This window comes from Sturnira hondurensis, unplaced genomic scaffold (assembly GCF_014824575.4).
Source record: "Sturnira hondurensis isolate 20B ecotype Veracruz unplaced genomic scaffold, ASM1482457v3 Scaffold0000396, whole genome shotgun sequence".
NCBI lineage: Eukaryota > Metazoa > Chordata > Mammalia > Chiroptera > Phyllostomidae > Sturnira > Sturnira hondurensis.
In genome coordinates, this window is record NW_028073027.1 from 7,029,357 (window position 1) to 7,050,403 (window position 21,047).

The 21,047-nt window shown below is 39.2% G+C and overlaps 2 protein-coding genes and 1 pseudogene across 3 annotated transcripts in view; 1 reads left to right on the top strand and 2 right to left on the bottom strand.

The window, feature by feature from the left end:
- TRPC1 (transient receptor potential cation channel subfamily C member 1) overlaps positions 1-6,540 on the top strand; it is a 68,410-nt gene extending 61,870 nt beyond the window's left edge. For both annotated transcript variants that reach the window (XM_037040272.1, XM_037040281.1), the window contains 4 exons: positions 277-452; positions 2,186-2,387; positions 3,262-3,456; positions 4,390-6,540. In XM_037040272.1, the coding sequence (XP_036896167.1) occupies positions 277-452; positions 2,186-2,387; positions 3,262-3,456; positions 4,390-4,617 (801 nt within the window). In that variant the 3' untranslated portion in view covers positions 4,618-6,540. The remainder of the gene's footprint in view (positions 1-276; positions 453-2,185; positions 2,388-3,261; positions 3,457-4,389) is intronic.
- Positions 6,541-6,799: 259 nt separating this feature from the next.
- On the bottom strand, positions 6,800-7,424 carry LOC118983173 (nuclear transcription factor Y subunit beta-like; annotated as a pseudogene).
- Positions 7,425-14,216: 6,792 nt separating this feature from the next.
- Positions 14,217-21,047, bottom strand: part of PCOLCE2 (procollagen C-endopeptidase enhancer 2) — a 64,953-nt gene continuing 58,122 nt past the window's right edge. The window contains exons 8-9 of the mRNA XM_037040308.1: positions 20,043-20,210; positions 14,217-14,734 (exon numbers count right to left, since the gene is read on the bottom strand). Of these exons, the coding sequence (XP_036896203.1) occupies positions 14,604-14,734; positions 20,043-20,210 (299 nt within the window). The 3' untranslated portion in view covers positions 14,217-14,603. The remainder of the gene's footprint in view (positions 14,735-20,042; positions 20,211-21,047) is intronic.

The window sequence follows — 21,047 nt, forward strand, 5'->3', positions numbered from 1 at the left end:
TTTAGTCCTTGCAAATTAAGCTTTTTTCTTAAATGTCATGTCTCTATCTTCACCGTGGTAGCAACAAAGTCCTCTAGGCTTGGCATGAATAGGGTTGCTTTGGTTAGGCAGCTGGAGTTTTGATGTTTTCAAAGTGCTAAACAATCTCAAACAGATGGAAAGAAGCAAGAGTTTGTGGCTCATGTGTGTGTCTTCCTTTTATTTCCTGGCCATTTAATATTTAACATTTTATTTCCCTGATAATTTTAATGAACACCTATGTAATATATTGCACAGATTTCAATGGGACAGATGCTTCAGGATTTCGGGAAGTTCCTCGGCATGTTCCTTCTTGTTTTGTTTTCCTTCACAATTGGACTGACGCAGCTGTATGATAAAGGCTATACCCCAAAGGAACAGAAAGACTGCGTGGGCATCTTCTGTGAACAGCAAAGCAATGATACTTTCCATTCGTGAGTGTCTCTTAAAATTTTTAGTAAATATATTTCTTTCTATGGCAGCAATTTTCAGCCCTCTTCATCTCATGGCACACATAAACTAATTTCTAAAATTCTGTGGTGTGCCTAAAAATCTACTCTATTTTTTTGTAGTCTGCCAAAATATAGTAGGTATAATTTTGATTCGTTCACACCAGATTGGCTGTGGTCATTATTTTATTTGACAATTGAAGGGAGAAGGGGTTGGTGCCCCTGACTAAAGAGTCAGGTATTTGCATGTGTGAAAAATTCTTGTGGCACAGCGGTTGAAAATCACTGTTCTATTGTGCTATGTATGAATTAGTACCTTCAGATATCAAACTTCACATTTTCTTTAAGAAATTCCTTTTGGTAAGAAATACTAATTTTTGTGAGTCATTTGATAGTTGCCTTCACATATAGCTTATCAAATAATTAGTAGGCCCACGTTATTCCATGGTCTCCCCCGCCACAGTCTGCTGAACAGCGGGACCCTTGGCATTTGGTGCACCGCCGGTGTGGGGGGCAGGTCAGCTCTTCGTCGGTTGTGTGTGTTGCAAGATGCTCAGCACGCCTGCGTCTCCTCATTGTTGCAACCAGAACAGTCTCATGTGTTTAACACTTGTTTGGAGATGGTTAGAATGGAAAACGATTAAAGCTGCATGAACAATTTTCCCCTCTAATTTACTGTTACAATATATATAAACCATAATTATGTTCAGTAAGGAATGGAACACTCAGTTGTGAGGAGGACAACATAGTGCCCTGCATTCTTAAATAAAATAGCGAAGAAGGGGTGTTGAATTGTATATTTGTTGTGTTCCTGTTATGTACCAACTATTCCTCATTTACTTCCATGTCATCTTGTTTAAGGGATAAGAGTAAATGAATAATAAATATTCGCCTAACACCCTCTATATACCAAACACTGTTCTAAGTGCTAAGTTAATGAAGTATCAGGGAACTAAACGACCTTATGGAGCTTATAGTCCAATGAAATGACACAGACAGCAAAATGAAATAAAATAAGAGAAATCAAGTATATAGTGTGTTACACACTGATAAGGGCTAACTCGACGAAGCTTGGGCTGGGGGTGGGGGGTATGTACGTGTGAGAGGGCGCAGTTTTGGATAGGAGGTTAGGGAAGGCCCCACAGGAGATGACAGTCAAGGGCAGATGTCAAGCTGGTGGAGGATCCAGCAGCGGAGGAGGTATCTGGAGGAAGAGCATGGCAGATGGAGGGGGTGGCGAAGGCAAGTGCCCGGTACAGGAGTCGGTCTGCATAGGTGAGGAAAAACCAGGAGGCTGGTGTGGGTGTGATGTAGCAGATCCGAGGGAGCGTTGTAGGAGGTGAAGTCGCAAGGTAACGGGGACCCTGTAGCACCTTGCTGGGCTTTGTAAGGACTTTGGGCTGTTGGGATAGCCATTAGAAATTTTGTTCAGGGGAGCAACAACATCTAATCAGACATTATCAGGATCATAGACGCTGCTGTGTTAAGAATGGACAGGAAGTCAGTAAGAAATCAAACAGGAATAATTTCCTCTTGAGTCGACTTCTTGGTTTAAAGTCAGGCGTATCTGAACTGCTGGATTCACCTCAATTGTTTCATGAACGATTATTCTTAGATTATAAGCATTTTCTCTTTGTAATGTGAATATAAATGAATTCATTTTTTGCTAATTAATTTCTTTAATTTTCTTTTAAACAAAAATGTGATCGTCTTTACAGGTTCATTGGCACTTGCTTTGCTTTGTTCTGGTATATTTTCTCCTTAGCACATGTGGCAATCTTTGTCACAAGATTTAACTACGGGGAGGAACTGCAGTCATTTGTTGGTGCTGTTATTGTCGGGACGTACAATGTGGTGGTCGTGATCGTGCTCACCAAGCTGCTGGTGGCCATGCTGCACAAGAGCTTTCAGCTGATAGCCGTGAGTGTCCACTCCCTTCAACTTCGTATTCTCTTCAGACAATACCATGTGTGTGCGGTGGATGAGGAAACCAAACGATACATGAAGAATTAGTATCATTTTAAATTTGTATTTTTCAATGCAAGTAATATATATTAATAGCAAATCTCAAACCAGATTTTTATCTACAAGATTTGTAAACATTTGGACAGTTTAAAATGATTCCTCTTTTTCTGTCCCTCCCTGCCCCCCCGGCCCATGTATGAGGGGAATCAAAAAAATCCTGGAATTTATTTATAAAAAATTGTGTATTTATTCTTACATGTTAAAACTTTAGTCACCTTCAAAGTACTCTCCATTTGATGCACTACACCTATTGAGACATTTTTCCACTGCTCAAAACAGGTTTTGAACTCATTGATTTTGATGCCCTTTAGGGCTTCTGTCATTTTTCGTTTTGCCTCTTCCACATCAGCAAAATATTTCCCTTTGAGGGCTTTTTTTCATCTAGGAAAACAAAAAAAGTTGCTCAGGGAGAAATCAGGTGAATAGGGAGTATGGGACATGGGGGTCCTGCTGTTTTTGGTCAAAAATTGCTGAACACTCAGCGCGGTGTAGGCAGGTGCAGTTGTGAATCAGCCATCAGGAAATGGGCAACTATGTTGAAAGAGTCTTCAAAAAAATTCACTGAAGCTGAATGCAGCCTCTCACAACAATGCCAGCTGGCACAATGATTCAGATGGGTTCCTAGAGCACTCACCTAGCAGGGGAAGCCTGTACTATAAGGGGCCCACCCTCCAGAAGATAATTCTGGTTTTGGGGGGTCCCCCTTAAGTGTGTGCACATGGACTCCCTTGTTCATTTCCTATGCTGCTTTTTCATTTGCCTTCTATAGAATCATGAAGACAAGGAATGGAAGTTTGCTCGAGCAAAGTTGTGGCTTAGCTACTTTGATGACAAGTGTACATTACCCCCACCTTTTAACATCATTCCTCCACCAAAGACCATCTGCTATATGATTAGTAGCCTCAGTAAATGGATTTGCTCTCATACATCAAAAGGCAAGGTTAAACGGCAAAACAGTTTAAAGGTAAGAGATTACAAATGCAATATGGAAGTTTTAACAGTTTCTAATTTTAAAGTTTTCTAAGGCATAAATAAGCAGGCTTCTTAAGGCCTGGTTCAGATTTTTTTTAAACTCCTGTATCCATAATGCGTGGCATAGGTATAACATAAAATAAGTCAACAAATATTTATTTAGAATGAGAAATAGAGCTGCAATTTTTTTGCATGAAATCTTGTCTCCATTTTAAAACATTGAAAATATTCAGAATCCCTATTCTGTGAGCATAAAAATTGACTACCATAGTCAGCTCATATTTTTATAGTTCTTGAAAGTTATTCAGTACATGAATAATTCAATACATGTTGGCTATAAAGCAGAGGTTGGCAAATTTTTTTTCTGTAAAGGGCCAGAAAGTAAATGATTGAGACTTTATAGGCTGAAACAAAGTCAAAGATTTATATGAGTAGTAATATAACAAGAAAGAAAATAAATTTCCACTAAATTTTTATTGATGAATTAATGAAAAGAACAAATTCCATCTTGAGGGGTGGATAACATTTTATTTAATTGGGGTTCAAAATTACTGTTCACTATCATCAAACTAATAACAAGTGTTCATCTGTAAAGATCATTCTGCACCCACAGGCCATAAAAACGATGTAATAGGTCAGTTGGACATGTGGTCCATGGTTTGCTAATTCTTCCTATAAATTGAGGATTCCTATGACTTTTTTTGAATCAAAATAAGCATGAAAGTGAATGAATAAGACAAATATGCAGACTATGTTTGATCGAAAAAAGTGTTAAATGTTGTAACACAATGACAAAAGTGTAGTGTAATAAATGAAGCATTAAAAAAAAGATACATGTTTGTATCTGTGAATATTTTTTTAAACCCACCTTACTTAAATAGTGTTTACGCCCATTGTTACTACCATATTATTGTCTGTTTTGAAGGAATGGAGAAATCTGAAACAAAAGAGAGATGAAAACTACCAAAAAGTGATGTGCTGCCTGGTGCATCGTTACCTGACCTCCATGAGACAGAAAATGCAGAGCACGGATCAGGCCACCGTGGAAAACCTGAACGAACTGCGCCAAGACCTGTCCAAATTCCGAAATGAAATAAGGGATTTGCTTGGCTTTCGGACTTCTAAATACGCCATGTTTTACCCAAGAAACTAACCATTCTCTAAATTATGTAGAGAATAATTTTCAATAATAATGGTGAATCTGAAAGACTGTGTTTGCATGACTTGCATTAAGTCAGTATGTCTTGAAATGAAGAATTATGTAAAAGCCATTCTTTAACATATTTATAACATAAATCTGTTATGTAAAATATGTGTAGAATTAGTTTTTTAAAACCCTATGTTAGTGGCTTTTTGCAGAAGCAAAACAAATTAGTAGATAGATTATATAAGCATCCTGCTTGGTTTTCTAGTCTGAACAGCACTCTCACATTTTTTCCTATATTTAAGGAGGACGGTGATTGTACGCATTGCCAGAAGGTTCTGTAAATGAAGACTAGTAAATGGGGGCTGATTTCCATCCATAGAATAACTTGAAATATTAAAGTCTTGGCTTTTAAGATCTCTGTTTTAGAACTTCACATGTATCATTTAAGAGTATAGTTTTGTCTAAAACTAGTCTATTTTTTTATTTTATTATAATCCTAAGTAACAAAGAAACAGACTTAATGAATATTTGAACCTATTTATGTCTCTATAAATTTCAATTCACTTCAGTTTCATTATTCTTATGTGTTATTTACTTTTACATGGTTGTAATCACTAAAATTTTAATTTTGCTTTTTTCACTTTAATCGTATTTACATCTACATTTTCATGTATTGATACAGTCCATGTATATGATTTTTATAGAATTACATCATTTTTGAAAAATATAGTTAGTAGACTTTTTATTTGTAGCTATAAAGTATTGTTTATGTACTTCTCTGAGGTTAGATATTTGGTGGTTTTTAATTTTTCTTTATCATAATAGTGCTATAATTTTTTTAAGTTGAGTAAATGTTCATAGTTATTAAGCTAACCCAAAATAAGGATTTAGAAGATATTTCTTTATCATGAGTGGTCACAGACTATTTTATTTTTGTAAACATTGGAAGACCCAAAACATTTGTTTTGTATTTGGACTAGGGTTCTTGAGCTTTTCTCCTGCAGTATTTTCCTCAGAATTTAATGTAGCTTCTATAAAAATGGCTTCATTTTATTTGTGAGTCATTCTTGCTACTTAAGCTGGAAAGTATTTTTTTTAAATTGGAGAATAAAATATATTTAATTTTTTTCCTATGTTCACGCAAGGGATGTAGTTCAAATTTTTTCATCGCTTATTGCTTACATATTCTTGCAACATTTCCAGTTAATTGCTTACTAGGTATATGACCACCTTCTTAACTGAATGTCAGGTGTTCTTAAGGTCACGGGGTTCAGGTAGCCCTTGGTCTGTAAGCACCACCGATCCAGGGGTCGTTGTCTGAGGGTGTTAGTACTGTGTTTCACCTTACTTTGTACTTCTTGCTTTTTGAGTTCCAAATTGTAAGTGTTCCCTCTTTGGGGCAAATTCTTATAAAAATGTTTATTGTAAAGTTATATATTTTTGTCTACAATGGGATTATGCACTTCCCAATAGGGATTTTACATCAGGATTTGTAGTCGTTCTAAAAAGTAGCTAATTATTAAATAAAAATATTTATGGAATGCCTACTGTGTGCATGGATTACTTATGAGGTATGTGTTGAATGACAGCATATTGTAAGAAGAAGTGTGAATAAAACTTGACATTAGATTGTAAATGGACAGAGTCTGTTCACTCCATTATAGTATACTTTTTCTGAGATATAAGTCATGTCATCAGCTTTACTCTTTTGAAGTATACAACTCAGTGTTTTGTTTTGTTTTGCTTTTTAATCATGGTAAGAAAGGCCTAAAATGCAAAGATCAGCTTCAGACCACTTTGGGCCCCTTCCTACCCAGTGGCAACTGCATGTAATTTTTTAAAACTTTACCCCTATATTTTATTAAAAGGACAAACCACTAAACCAACTGCTTACTTAAATTACAAAAGTAACACGATTTAACTTGAAGATAAGAAACTCTACAAATCGCCGACAATAATGAACTGCAATACACAGTGCATACAGGGGTCATGCAGAGCAACATGCTCTTGTTAAAAAATATTTTAACGACTTTAAAATCCAAATTTTTCTTTAAAATCCTCCGTGAAAAAGATTCTCAAATCAGAATTAACACCTCGATCAAGCATCAGAAGCTGCATTACAGCTATTTAATGTACAAGGAGACACCCTCTCACCAGTCATTTCCTTCTACTCTCAGCTTCTCTGTACTCACCACTCCATGGTTTCTTCAGATCCTGGAAACCGAATTTGTTGGACACCTGAAATCTGCTATGATGTTGTGTAAATGTGAATTTTGTTGACCATCTGCGGTTATTAAGCCCGCTGGTAAGTAGTTAGTAAAGGCCTCCTTTGTTAGCTCGTCACTTAATACATCTGTGTCGAGATCGTTCTACTCATTCCTTTTTCTTCTTTCATAGCCTCTGAATTTCTGACAGTATCATGTTAAAGGTTCTACATGACCATCAAAGCCCAAGGCAGACGAGGCAACGAGAATATCTTTTCCGTTGATTGCCTTCCATCTCCCTTGATGGCATGTTTCACTTGCTTCCACTGTTGTAAAACTGATGAATTCACATGCATTTTTTGCCGTCTTTTCTGTTTGAGATGTGGCATTTTTCATTATCCTTGCCACATTTGCAATTGGAAAATAAATACCTTGTTTTCTGAAACTTTGTTGTGAACAGTTTGTGTCCTGGTCATTCATGCGGCCAGCAGTACCATTGTGAGACTATATAACACAGCTTCCTCCAACGTGGTCTGCAGAAATTCCTAGTTGAGAAGCATCTGTTGAGAACTGTAACCACCCACTGGCATGAAATACTGTCAGACCCATGCTGCCAGTGGTGTGCGAGAGCACCCATCTGAAACAATGTCTAGTCTTTGCCCAATTTGAACTTCTAGAACAGCCCTGGGTGGCTTCTGTCTCCAATCAGCTGTTCGGTTGGTCAGAAAAATTCATACTTAACATTTTTAGCTATTATTATTTTTATAAATACCATATTTTGAAATGATATGTTCGCACAAAGACGTGTATGTGCATGTCATCCCAAACTAAAAACGAAATGTCCTTCAACTAGTGAATGAACAAACTGTACATCTACCAATGGAAATCTTTGCAGTAATAAAAGGGAATCAAGTCAGAGTCCAGCAGAGAAACAGAACATCTAGGATATTTGCCCGCACCATGTGTGATGTGTAGTGATTTGTCCACAGGGATTTAACATACACAATTGGAACTGGGGAAGCGTTCTCCGTGAGGTTGTTTCTGCATCTAGTGCTGGCACTTGGAGCTCACAGGGTAGGCAGTTGGGGCAGGAAGGCCCATTTAAAGTAGAAAAAACAAGGACAAACTGGAGCCCATGAAGACACACTGAGCCCAATGTCACTTCTCACTGTCTCTAACCTTGAGTACGTGGCTATCTGGTAGGAAAAGTTGCCCCTTGCCAGGGTGCGAAACACACACTCGCCCCAGGAATCAGAGAAGCTGAAGGCAGATGCAAGGCAAAGTGGGACAGTGCAGGCCAGTCTGCCCGCCAGCAGACGGGGCCAACAGGTAAGTTAGTTACACGTGTGATCTGCAGGAGTGCCTCCGTAAAAAACAAGACGGCTGCCGCTTCCCTTCTGCCCTCCAAACTGCACCCGAACCGCTCTTGCTGCCCACCCTGCTGGAAACGCACGAGGAAGAGAATTCTGGGAGACACAATTCAGCCTCGCCAAGTTGACACAGGAAAAGCTACTGATGCATGCCACAACAGATACGTGTTAAAGGCACTATGCTAAGGGGGGACGCTTGTCACAAAAAGCTACATACTATATGATTCCATTTATATGACATTCTAGAAAAGATAAAACTATAGAAACAGAAATCAGGTCATTGGTTACCAGGACCTGGTGGAAGATTGGTTGCATAACTCATCAAACTGTACACTAAGAAAGGGTAAATTTTAATGTATAGAAATTACGCGTCAACAAACCTGACAAAAATACATAATACAACAACATACTAAAATAAGAAAATAACTGGGATTTTAAAATTCATTACTATCCCAGCCCTGGCTGGTGTGGCTCAGTAGATTGAGAGCTGGCCTGTGAATTGAAACGTTGCTGGTTTGATTCCCAAGCAGGGCACAGGCCTGTGCTGGGGGTCAGGTCCTCAGATGGGGGTGTGTGAGAGGGAACCCAGTGATGCTTCTCTCACACATCAATGTTTCTCTCCCTCTCTATCCCTCCCTTCCCCTCTCTCTAAACAAAAACAAATTAAAATAAATTCATTAACACTCCAAAAGAAAACTGCTGGAAGACAGAAGTTGGTTGCCTATCACTAGCGTGATATAGTCGGGGAAGTACAGTAATAAACACCCAGGTAAGAATTTTGTTTACTTTTTCAAATAATTTTGGCTATTCTAGTTTCTTTTTCATATGCATTTTGGAATCTGCCTATCAATTTCTACAAAAAAAAGAGATAACCTTGTTGGGATGGTTATTGGAATTGTATTGAAATTGAAATTTTTGTTTTCCTCAGAAAATACATTTATACTATCAAGTAGGCTGAGGTTATGGGCTCCGAAGGTAAAATAGGTTGGAACTAATGATTAAGAATTACACCAAGAAAGTATTTGTGGTACCAGGGATAACAGCTGCTGCAAATTTCTCAATTGTAAGTTAATTGGTTAGCTTTCTGGCACCACTGCCTCATTTGTACACACGTTGTGTTTTTTGAAGATGTACCATGTTTTGCTGTGTATAATGTGCACCCATGCTTTTGGCCCAAACTTTCAGGAAAAAATCTTCCCTTCATTTTTTAAATTCAATTACTTATTTATTTATATTTAGATACTTATTTGGGGGTTATGAGAGAATTTTAGCATTTATTTTTGAACATAAGATACAAGAAGTTTTATGTAACAAATCATTACAAAGCACAGGAACAGATACAAGGTATTTCGGGTACTACCCATGTATAATATATATGCTTATTTTTCCTCAAAAATTTGGGCAAAAAATTGCACATTATACCCAGCAAAATACGGTACTCAGAAGAATTGCCAATTACAGTGTTTCCTTTCATTTTATCACTTCACACCTGTTTTCCTTCTCCCCCTGCTCCCAGTTTGAGATAAATGTTTAAAATATGCAAGTGGCCCTGGCTGGTGTAGCTCAGTGGATTGAGTGCGGACCTGCGAACCACACGATCGAGGTTCGATTCCCAGTCAGGGCACATGCCTGGGTTGCAGGCCAGTTCCCAGTTCCCAGCAGGGGACATACGGGAGGCAACCATACATTGATATTTCTCTCCCTCTCTCCTTCCCTTCCCCTCTAAAGATAAATAAATAAAATCTTTAAAAAATATATGCAAGTGAAATAAGCCAGGTGGTGAGGGACAAATACCATATGATCTCACCTTTAACTGGAACATAATCAACAAAAGAAAAAAGCAAGACATTGAGATTAAGAACAATCTAACAATAGCCAAAGGGGAGGAGGGAGGAGACAGTGGGGAGAAGGGTTTTCAGGAACTACTATAAAGGACACCTGGACAAAACCAAGGGGGAGGGTGGAAGCAGGGTAGGGAGGTGGGTTTGGCTGGGGTGGGGGGCAGGGGTGGGGAGAAAATGCAGACAACTGTAATTGAACAACAATAAAATACTTTTAAAAAAAGATATGCAATTCAAAATTAGTGAGGAAAAATTTTATGTGTTAATTAATGCTTTGTAAACAACCATCTTTAAGACGCATGATTTCTGATTACATTAAATTACAGTAATAAAAGAGGCAAAACAGCAGGTTTATATCAGAGGTAAGTGAATGTTTAAAAAAAGAACTGTGTCAGCCAATCAGATAAATGCCAGGTAAGCTCCACTTTTCTCGGTCCTGTTACTAGTAATCTAGAAGTTCCTCTCTCAGTCAGTGTGTCTGGGTGTTTCTCTTCCTCAGAAAGGCCGCTCCATGCATTAAAGCCTCAAAAGTTTGTCCTTGGGCTAGGGTATATATATATATATATATATATATATATATATATATATACAAATTTGTGGAACTACTAGTTCTAATCACTTACCTGCAAGTTACTTTGGGTTTTTGTATTTGAATAATCTATCATCTTTACATTATAATAGTATTATTTCTTCTTGTCTAATATCACTTCTTTTTCTTGACTTCTTACACTGACTAGAGTTTACTGCACAATTTTTAATAGAAATGTTGATTTCAGACATTGTCTTCCCTGATCTTAAAGAAAATGCTTTCAATATTTCTCCGTTAAGTATGAGATTTGCTGCAGGTTTCTCGTCAGTTTAAGTTCCTTTCTATTCACAGTTTGTTCAGGGTTTATTTTGTTGTGAGTAAATGTTGAGTTACATCAAATGATTTTGTGTATTATTAAGAGCAAGAATAGGTGGTAGGGGAGCCATGGATTTGGGCTTTTCTGAATGTGTACCACTTATAACTAGGACGTCATCTGTGAGGAGTCTAGAAGTTATGCTTGTGGAATTCCTATAAGGGATCACTGTTTTTGAGGAGATGCGACCTTTAAGCTGGACTGTTTGCACCCACCAGGTGATGTCTGAGACATCACCTGGGGAGGCCGAAGAAAACACAGCAGTGATGTCTGTGCAAACTGCTGCCACGCTGCTGCAAAGACCCACAGGAGAAGCAAGTCTGACACGGTCCTGTTACGGTCTGGTCCCTGTGCTGTAGCTTTCTGCGGATATCGGTACAGGGCAGCTGTGGTGCTCTTACGAGTCTGAACGTTTGGTTGCACAAACACTCCCTCCTTGGCATTGCAAACCCCGTAATGCAGTGAAGTATGATCATTGATTTTCTAATGCTAAATCAGTCGTGTTTCTGGGATAAATCTAAATTGATTATGATCTATTTCGTTCCCTGGATTTTGTTTGATAGTATTTTGTTTAGGGTTTTTGCAGCTACATTTGTGCATGAAATCAGACTGACAGCGTTCCTAGATCCTATCGTCTGCTAAAGTTGTAAGGGGATGAAGAAGTACAAATAGGTAGTTACAGAACAGCCGTGGGGATGTGAAGGACAGTACAGGAAATGGAGCAGCCAAAGAACTTACATGCATGACCCATGGACGTGAACAAAGTTGGGGGTGTTGCCTGAGAGAGTGGGGGGTGCTGGGTGGAGGAGGGAAAAAAGGGAAAAATCAAGACAACTGTAACAGCATAATCAATAAAATATAATTTAAAAAGAGATGATATCAGTCTGATAGAAAAACTGCAGTGTTACTTCTTTATTTATACTCTGGGGCTGTGTAAGTTAGATCGGCAGTGTTTGGCCCTTAGATGTTTGGTAGACTCTCTCTGGGTCTGGAGTTTTAGTTGAAGAAAGATTTTAAATACTGACTGAATTTCTTCAATGGTAATAGGACTACGCAAGCGTTCCATTTCTACGTGAGTCTGAGTTGATAAACTCCCCTACTTAGGTGTTTGCCCACTTTGTGCTTTCAAACCTGCTGACACAAACTGGTTCAGAATACCTACCTCTCAGCACCTTTTCAGATTCGGTAACGTCTGTAGGCAGTTTCCCCCTTCAGTCCTAAATTGTTTTCTTGTCTTTTCACTTCTTTTCTTGCTTAATTTTGTCAGTTTTATCAATTATATTAGTCATTTTAGAGAACCAATACTTGGCTTTATTAATTTTCTGTTATTTATGATGACTATTTTACTCAATTTCTGCTCTTCTGCTTACTTCCTCATACCTTTTAAAAGTTTGACGTGGTGAGCCATCTGTGCTGACCAGGTGGCTCACTTGGTTGGAGTGTCCTGTCCACCAGAAGTTTACGGGTTAGATCTCCAGTCGGGGCACCTACCTAGGATGCAGGTTCAATCCCCGGTTGGGGTGCGTGTGGGAGGCAACCAATGAATGCTTCTTTCTTCCGTCCATATTTCTCTCTCCCTTCCTTCCTTTCTCTCTAAAATCAATGACTATATTCTCAGGTGAAGATTAAAAAAAAACAATAAAAATTGTTTTAAGTTTATTCTGTTGTTCTTTTTCTTACTTCTTAATTTGTATCATTCACAAATTATTTTTTACCCTTTTTTTAGAAATAATGTAAACATGTAAGTTTATAAATTTTCAGGTGTTATTTAAGCCACATTCTGCATATTTAAAAATGTTTTAAGTTGGCAACTTTATTATTGTTTTGTTTTTAATATTTTTCTATTTTCCATTATAATTTTCTTTTGATCATGAATCATTTAACAGCACATTTTCCAATTGCCAACATCAAGTTTTTTCATCTTTTTTACTGTTACTTAATTTTTGTTATTAATTTCTAATTATGCATTGTGGTTGAAAGAATGTTTGAAATTTGTCAGGATCTGTCCCGTGGTGCAGTGAGTGGGCAAGTGTGTGAAGTTGTCCCACACCGAGAGGAGCCATGTGCTTTTGGCTCTGCTCTGAATGTGCTCATCTGGTGAATCTAGTTAACTGTGTGGTTCAAATCTCCTATGTCTTTATTGTTTTTTCTTTTAAATCTACCAATTACTGATTTTAAAAGTCTTAAAAATTTTTCTCCTGTGAGTTTTCCATTTATACCAAACCAGATGTAGTTATATATTTTTTATATAACCCCTACAAGATGCTACTAGCTGTATGCAAATTTTAGAATTGTCAGTGTTACTGTAACCCTCTTCACCTTGAGTAATGCCTTAGAGTCTATTTTTCTAATATGAACAAAACCACAATAGTTTTGTTAATATTTTCTGGGTATAGTTATCTTTTTCCATCCTTTTCTTCTTAATTTTTCTGTGTCTCTATGTTTTAGATATCTGTTTCAAATAGCACATACTTGGATTTTCACCCCAAAGAATATTTTTCTTTGTTTCTAAAACTTTGCTTCTACTGTGGGAGACCTTGTGACTCAAGTCTTTGTTCATCCTTAAGGTTCTTTCCACCTTCTTTGGGTAGAGATGGGTGTCCTTTTTTCACCCATGGTAAAAAGGATGGGAAGCTCCTGGCCGGCAACCCCCTGAGGGCTGGTGGCCACACCCACTGTAGGCACAGGGCATTTTAAGTGGTGCCGTGCAAATTATGGGAAGCCCTTCCACAGTTCTTCCACTGCTGAGTGAAACTGGATTTTTCAAAGGCAGAGTGCATCCTTACTGTCACAGCCTCATCTGGTTAACCCGCGATGTGCAGGAGACGGGTGTCAGGCTCACTTCTAATTTCAAGTCCTAGAACATGAGCAATTATGATTTAGGCTAGGAAAACAAGGACTGAACTCTGTAAGTCAGGATAACAGGGCTTTCCTCTGGGTGGTGAGGGTGTCTTCCAGTGGCAGTGAAGGCACTGGGTTTGCCATGGCGACTTCCAAGCCCATTGCCTGCTCTGTCTCACGGGAAGTATGTGATTTCTATTACAAAATAGAAATTGAAGCTAAATTAGATCCCTGAGGGACACCACTTAAGCACTAACATTTTCTGGTTCTGCAGAGAAGAATTATAGTCTGTTTACATTCCTGGACCCATCTAGTCCGGGAAGTTCTCAGAATGCTGTCTTTTAGCAAAGTACAGATTGTTACAAAGACAGCCTTCTGTGTAAATAGCAGGGGATATTCTTTTCACAGGCCCCACATTATAAAAAAAGCCATTCAATGGCTGTTGTGTAATCATTTAAAAATATTTTATTAAGCATTGATTTTAAAAATGCAAGAAAAGAATATAACACCTTAGAGCAAATATTGCACTTATCTCTTCTTTTACATCTTCACAAAACTCCTTTCTAAAATCCCCTTCTATAACAATGTATAACTAAACTGCTCCCAAACAGTCAGCTGCTGACCATCAGTTTCCTGTGACCACACCCAGATGCCTGATTCTCCGGGCACAGGCTCAGAACTCCCATCAGCGAAACTGGAGGCCTCGCCCCTACATCGTGCGAAGAGTCAATCTTTCGGAATGCTCAATATTTAATATAAGATTGTTTTTCTACTGAAAAAATAGATCTCTCAAGGGCAATGACAGAATGAAGCTTCAACTGACACAGTTCTCTGTTAGCATCGCTTGTTTTCCAAGGCATTCAGGAGCTTTTGATTCTTGGTCTTGAACATCATGACGAAGCTATTTGGCATGATTTTGGCTTGCCCATCTTCACCCACTTGGCCCATAATAATGTAATTTTGACCTAAAAAAGAATATAAATTAATTTTTTATACATGTCCTTGTTTGAAACAATAGTTATCTCTAGACCACTGTTCTGTAAATACCAGTTATATGTTTATTCTATCTAGGATAAGATCTGGTTTAAGACTCTCATCAGACAGCTTCCAGTCAAGATAGCAGTGTAGGTAAACATGGCTCACCTCCTCACACAACCATACCAAATTACAATTAAACTGCAGAACTACCATCACTCAGAACCACCAGAAACAGAGCTGAACGGCAGTCCTACACCTATGGAATTAAGGAAGAAACCACATTGAGACTGGTAGGAGGGGTGGAGACACGGAATGGGTTGGTCTCACACCTACATACGCTGGATAAAAATCAGGAGGGATATCTCAGGAGCCAGGGATCCCAGCCCTACACCAGGGCCCCCAACCCAGGGTTCCAGTGCCAGGAAGATAGGTCCCTGTAACTTCTGGCTGTAAAAGTCCATGGGGATCCAAGCTGTAGAAGACACAAACTTTTGGAGTCCTATGAAATTCTTAAAGGGCTTACACACAGACTTACTCAGACTCACTCTGAGCTCCAGCACTGGGGCAGCAGCTTAAAAAGACATACAAGGAGAAACTGAAATGTCTAGCACCAGGGTGAAGGCTAGGAGACAGCTTTCTCCCAGACAGAAAAGCTGCCAGAGGACATTGTTTCTTTTCTGAGTCCTCCCCTGACAGAGCTGGGAGGTGGGTGCCATATCTGAGTCTCCACCAACATGACCAACCTGTTCATCTCACCCTGGTGACTTCCTGAGATTTTACCCTACCCAACTTTGGGGTTTACCCAAGCTGTTTCCAGTGACTTTCCCACATGAATGGCTTGTCTGGATCATGCTTCAGATTTTCCTAAATTCTCTCAAACAAGCAGCATCTAGCCTCAGTGAGCCTGTACCTCTCATTAAGTGGCTGTAGACCTGGCACTAGTAGCAGCTGGCCTTAGTAAACAACTTGACCTTGTTTGGACTCCTCCAAGCTCAACACAAGTAGCAGCCATCTGCAAGTCACTCTGTAGCTTATGCCAGGTGGTCTCAGACAGAACACAGGTGGTGGCTGAGCTTAGACATGCCAACAGCAATCAAAGCTCAACTACAAGAGAAGCATATACACAGCCCATTTGATGGGCACCCTTGAGTACCTAGCTTGGGTCATAGGAGAGGCTGTGTCACTGGACCCTACAGGACACCTGCTACATTAGTACATTCTACCAAGCCTGGAAAACATAGAAGCTCTATCTAGAACATAGAAATAAACACAGGAAGGCTGCCAAAATGATGAAACAAAGAAATATGGTCCAAATGAAAGAACAGAACACAACTCTAGAAAAAGAACTAAGTAAAACAGAGACAATCAATCTACCAGGTGCAGAGTTCAAAACACTGGTTAAAAGAATGCTCAAGGAACATAGTGGGAATCTCAACAGCATTAACAAGATCCAGCCAGAAATGGAGGATGCACTAACTGAAATAAAGAATAATTAACAGGGAATCAACAGTATAGTGGATGAAGCCAAGAATCAAATCAGCAATTTGGAATATAAGGAAGCAAAAAACACCCAATCAGAACAGAAAGAATCCAAAAGAACCAATCAGAAGAAAAAGAATCCAAAAATATCAGGGCAGTGTAAGGAGTCTCTGGGACAACTTCATGCATACCAACATTCACATCATGGGGGTTCCAGAAGGAGAAGAGAAAGAACAAGAAATTGGAAATCTATTTGAAAAAATAATGACAGAAAACTTCCCTAATTTGGTGAAGATCATAGACATACAAGTCCAGCAAATGCAGAGTCTCAAATAAGATGAACTCAAAGAGGCCCACTACAAGACACATCATAATTAAAATGCCAAAGTTTAAAAGATAAAGAGAGAATCTTAAAAGCCACAAGAGAAAAGCAGTTAGCTATCTATAAGGGAGCTCTCATAGACAGCCAGCTGATTTCTCAAAAGAAACTTTGCAGGCTAGAAGAGATTGGCAAGAAATATTTAAAGTGGTGAAAAACAGGGACCTACAACCAAGACTACTCTACCCAACAAAGCTGTCATTTAGGACTGAAGACAGACAAAGAGTTTCCCAGACAAGAAAAAGCTAAAGGAGCTCATCACCACCAAAGCAATTATTATATGAAATGTGAAAGCATCTTTTTTATGAAGATCAAAAATATGAACACTAAAATAGCAATAAATATATATTATCAACAATTGAATCTAAAAAACAAACAAGTAACAGAAACAATTGCAGTCACAGAGAACATGTTGATTGCCAGGTGGGAGGGGTCAGGATATGGAAAAAACAAGTGAAGGGATTAAGTACAAATTGGTTATTACAGAATAGTCATAAGGATGTAAAGTACACCCCAGGGATTGTAATAGCCAAAGAACACATATACATGAGCCATGGACATGGGCAATGATGTGGGGGGATGAGGGGAGGGGGCCAAGGGAGAAAAACTGGGACAACTGTAATAGTATAAACAATAAAATATAATAAAAAATACTCTCATCAGCAAAAACCTAAATGTAACTGCGTAACACGTTCCAGGTGTGCTAACACTAGGAGACTAGATGGAATGCTGAGACCCAGGCATGTCCTGCTCTGCGATGCTGTAGGTCTTGTGTCCTTACTGAGTGTCTGCCAGGAAGAGTGCCCTGTGTTCATGTGAATGGCTCTCATTCCTCTATTGCTCCTTGACATGCCATCCTCAGATGACCTCTCAGAGTCCCACTGTGCTCCTGGGTTTTCCAGGTATTTGACAACGAATGACCCACTGTCTTCAGCTGTTGTTGTCTTGAACTTTTTCCAACATCCAAGCATCTATACTAGGTAAGTTTCTTCAGGGCATGCTTGGCTCATATACTTCTTTGCATCATTGTGGTCCCTTGCAGAAAATAGGCATTAAAAAGTACTTCTATCTGTTACACATTTTTAAAAATTTTATTTTTAATTGTTGTTCAAGTTTTCTGCCTTTTACTCCCATCCCAGCCCACCCCGGTTACACATTTTTAAAATTATATTATATTATATTAAATTATATTAGTGGTTACACATTTTTAAAATTATATTAAAATTATATTAGGCCTAGGCTGAAGTCTATGCTGTGGTAAGGTGGGTTCAACTCTGAAGATTTATGTTGCCTCAGAAAAATCTATTTTACTGATTATGCTATTACAGTCGTTCCATTTTTTCTCCCCTTGATTCCCCTTTATCCTGTACCCCTCTCCCACCATCATTCCCCCACCTTAGTTCATGTTCATGGGTCATACATATAAGTTCTTTGGCCTTTTCATTTCCCACACTATTCTTAACCTCCCTCTGTCTATTTTGTACCTACCATTTATGCTTCTTGTTCCCTGTACCTTTTCCCCCATTCACCCTCCTCCCCCTCCCCATTGATAACCCTCCATGTGCTCTCTATTTCTGTGAATCTGTTCCTGTTCTAGTTGTTTGCTCAGTTCATTTTTGTTTTTGTTCTTTTAGGCTCAGTTGTTGATAATTGTGAGTTTGTTGTCATTTTACTGTTATATTTTGATCTTCTTTTCTTTCTTAGATAAGTCATAAAGAAAGTGCGTATCATGACCTCCTTTTTTCTCTTCCCCAGTGCATCCTCAGAGGAATATGTGCTTCCCTTTTCCCGTGCACAACCCTTCATCTATGGGCTGAAAATGCCATCACACAGATCCTGAGCCCAGGAAAGCTTGTCGGGCAGAGCCAGCACTGCCACCTCAAGGCTAGTATCATTAGGGATCTTAAAGTACTAAGACGTGCTTTATTTGCCATCTCTGGAAGTCCTGGAGAGAAGTGTTATCTTTTATAGAGCCTTTGCTGTTTCCTCCGAAAANCTCCCTCTGTCTATTTTGTACCTACCATTTATGCTTCTTGTTCCCTGTACCTTTTCCCCCATTCACCCTCCTCCCCCTCCCCATTGATAACCCTCCATGTGCTCTCTATTTCTGTGAATCTGTTCCTGTTCTAGTTGTTTGCTCAGTTCATTTTTGTTTTTGTTCTTTTAGGCTCAGTTGTTGATAATTGTGAGTTTGTTGTCATTTTACTGTCATATTTTAATCTTCTTCTCTTTCTTAGATAAGTCATAAAGAAAGTGCGTATCATGACCTCCTTTTTTCTCTTCCCCAGTGCATCCTCAGAGGAATATGTGCTTCCCTTTTTCCATGCACAACCCTTCATCTATGGGCTGAAAATGCCATCACACAGATCCTGAGCCCAGGAAAGCTTGTCGGGCAGAGCCAGCACTGCCACCTCAAGACTAGTATCATTAGGGATCTTAAAGTACTAAGACGTGCTTTATTTGCCATCCCTGGAAGTCCTGGAGAGAAGTGTTATCTTTTATAGAGCCTTTGCTGTTTCCTCCGAATAATCAACATGAGACTGCTGGCTTCCTGACTGTTCCGAACAAGCTGAGTTCATGGTAAAGCTTTCTCAAAGAGAATATTCTGTATTTCTTTCTCTCTCTCTCATTTGTTTTGTTTTTGGCTTTGTAACAAGTCTGAGGAAAGGAATGAGTTTAAACTGGATAGAGAAATCATGGCACATCACACAGTAGGCATTATTACCATTTCAAAGAGAGGGTTCTAGGTTTGCTGTTTTTGAAAAGACCTCAACACATATATAGCGTGGGGGAAAGTGGTGATAGAATATGCATAGTCTGATCCTATTTTCTGTGTGTATATAGATAGAAACTTTCTGGAAGTTTTCATAGTAGCTCTAGGTTAGAAAGGGAAAGGGCTTCACACTTTATTTTATATTCTTCGCTACTTATTTAAACTTTTTAAAAAACATGGAACATATATTACTTTTATATGTTAAAGAACTTGGTTAAAAGTTATGTGCCTCTGGTTCCGAGAGTAATTTTCCCTTTTCTGTAACTTCTGTTAATAAACTCATTCCCATCTATGGGTTGGTTGACTGCTCCTACATCTGAAAATGATTCCCAAATCTTTAACTCCGGCCCATACACGCCCCTTTCTTTTCTAAACTTCAGCTCTGACCAGCCTTTTCCTTGGAGCATATTTTCCTCTAAATATAGTGTTCCCACCCTAAGTGCGATAATTGAACATTTTCTCCTGAACTGCTCCTCTGTGTCCATTCCATATTGATCCAATGTCAAGTGTTTCTTGGACTTGTCTCTACCAGAAGCCCTGATTTGACTTCTCTTAAGCAGCCATGGCATGGACAGACCCCTGCGTGGCTCAGAGAGGCTCTTTTGTCCCCTCCTGGGCCCTGAGCCCCGCTACAGCAAAGGCTCACGCTTTCCTCCACACTTACCTCTTCTGAGGAGAGGGCACTGCTTGCAGACCACGATGACCTTGGCACTCATGTTCTTGCCAGCCTGCTGAATTGCCAGGCTTCCCTCTTTATAGATGTTGATGAGTGAGACCGTGGCATGCAGACTTCCACCTCGAGGGGTCGTTGTGATGACGGTGCCGGCAACTACTGCAGAAGAAAATGTTTTGGAAATAACGTAACAGTGGAGGCAGACGTGAGCAGAACTGTAAATAATTTTAAGTTTTCTAAGTTTTAGATGGCAAAACTTTTCATGTTACAGAGAAGGCCCTAACAGAGCTATCAAGTTAGATTTTGTGTGCTTGTCACCAAAATTCAGGTTGAAGAAAGGAGCTGTGGGGCTGTCGCGCTGCTCGTGTTGTTGGGTGTGGAAGCCCAGGAGAGAAACCCAAATAGCTGCTGCATCGTGGTCCAGTACCGAGAAGGGGACTCTACGATGTCTCATCTGACATGTGGGCCAACCACCAAACAGGGTAGTATAGGCTTGTGAGCCTCTACCTGTGCATACTCAACAAGACCTTGAATCTTTTTTAAAAAGATATTTTATTGATGATGCTATTATAGTTGTCCCATTTTTCTCCCTTTGATTCCCTTCTGCCCTGTACCCGCCTCTCCGACCATCATTCCCCCACCTTAGTTCATGTCCATGGGTCATACATAGAAGTTCTTTGGCTTTTTCATTTCCCACACTATTCTTAACCTCCCTCTGTCTATTTTGTACCTACCATTTATGCTTCTTATTCCCTGTACCTTTTCCCTCGTTCTCCCCACGTTCCCTCCCCACTGATAACCCTCCATGTGATCTCCATTTCTGTGAATCGGTCCCTGTTCTAGTTGTTTGCTTAGTGTTTGTTCCCCCCACCCCACTTTTTTAGGTTCATTTGTTGATAGTTGTGAGTTTGTTGTCATTTTACTGTTCATAGTTTTTGATCTTCTTCAATTTCTTAGACAAGTCCCTTTAACATTTCATAGAATAAGGGCTTGGTG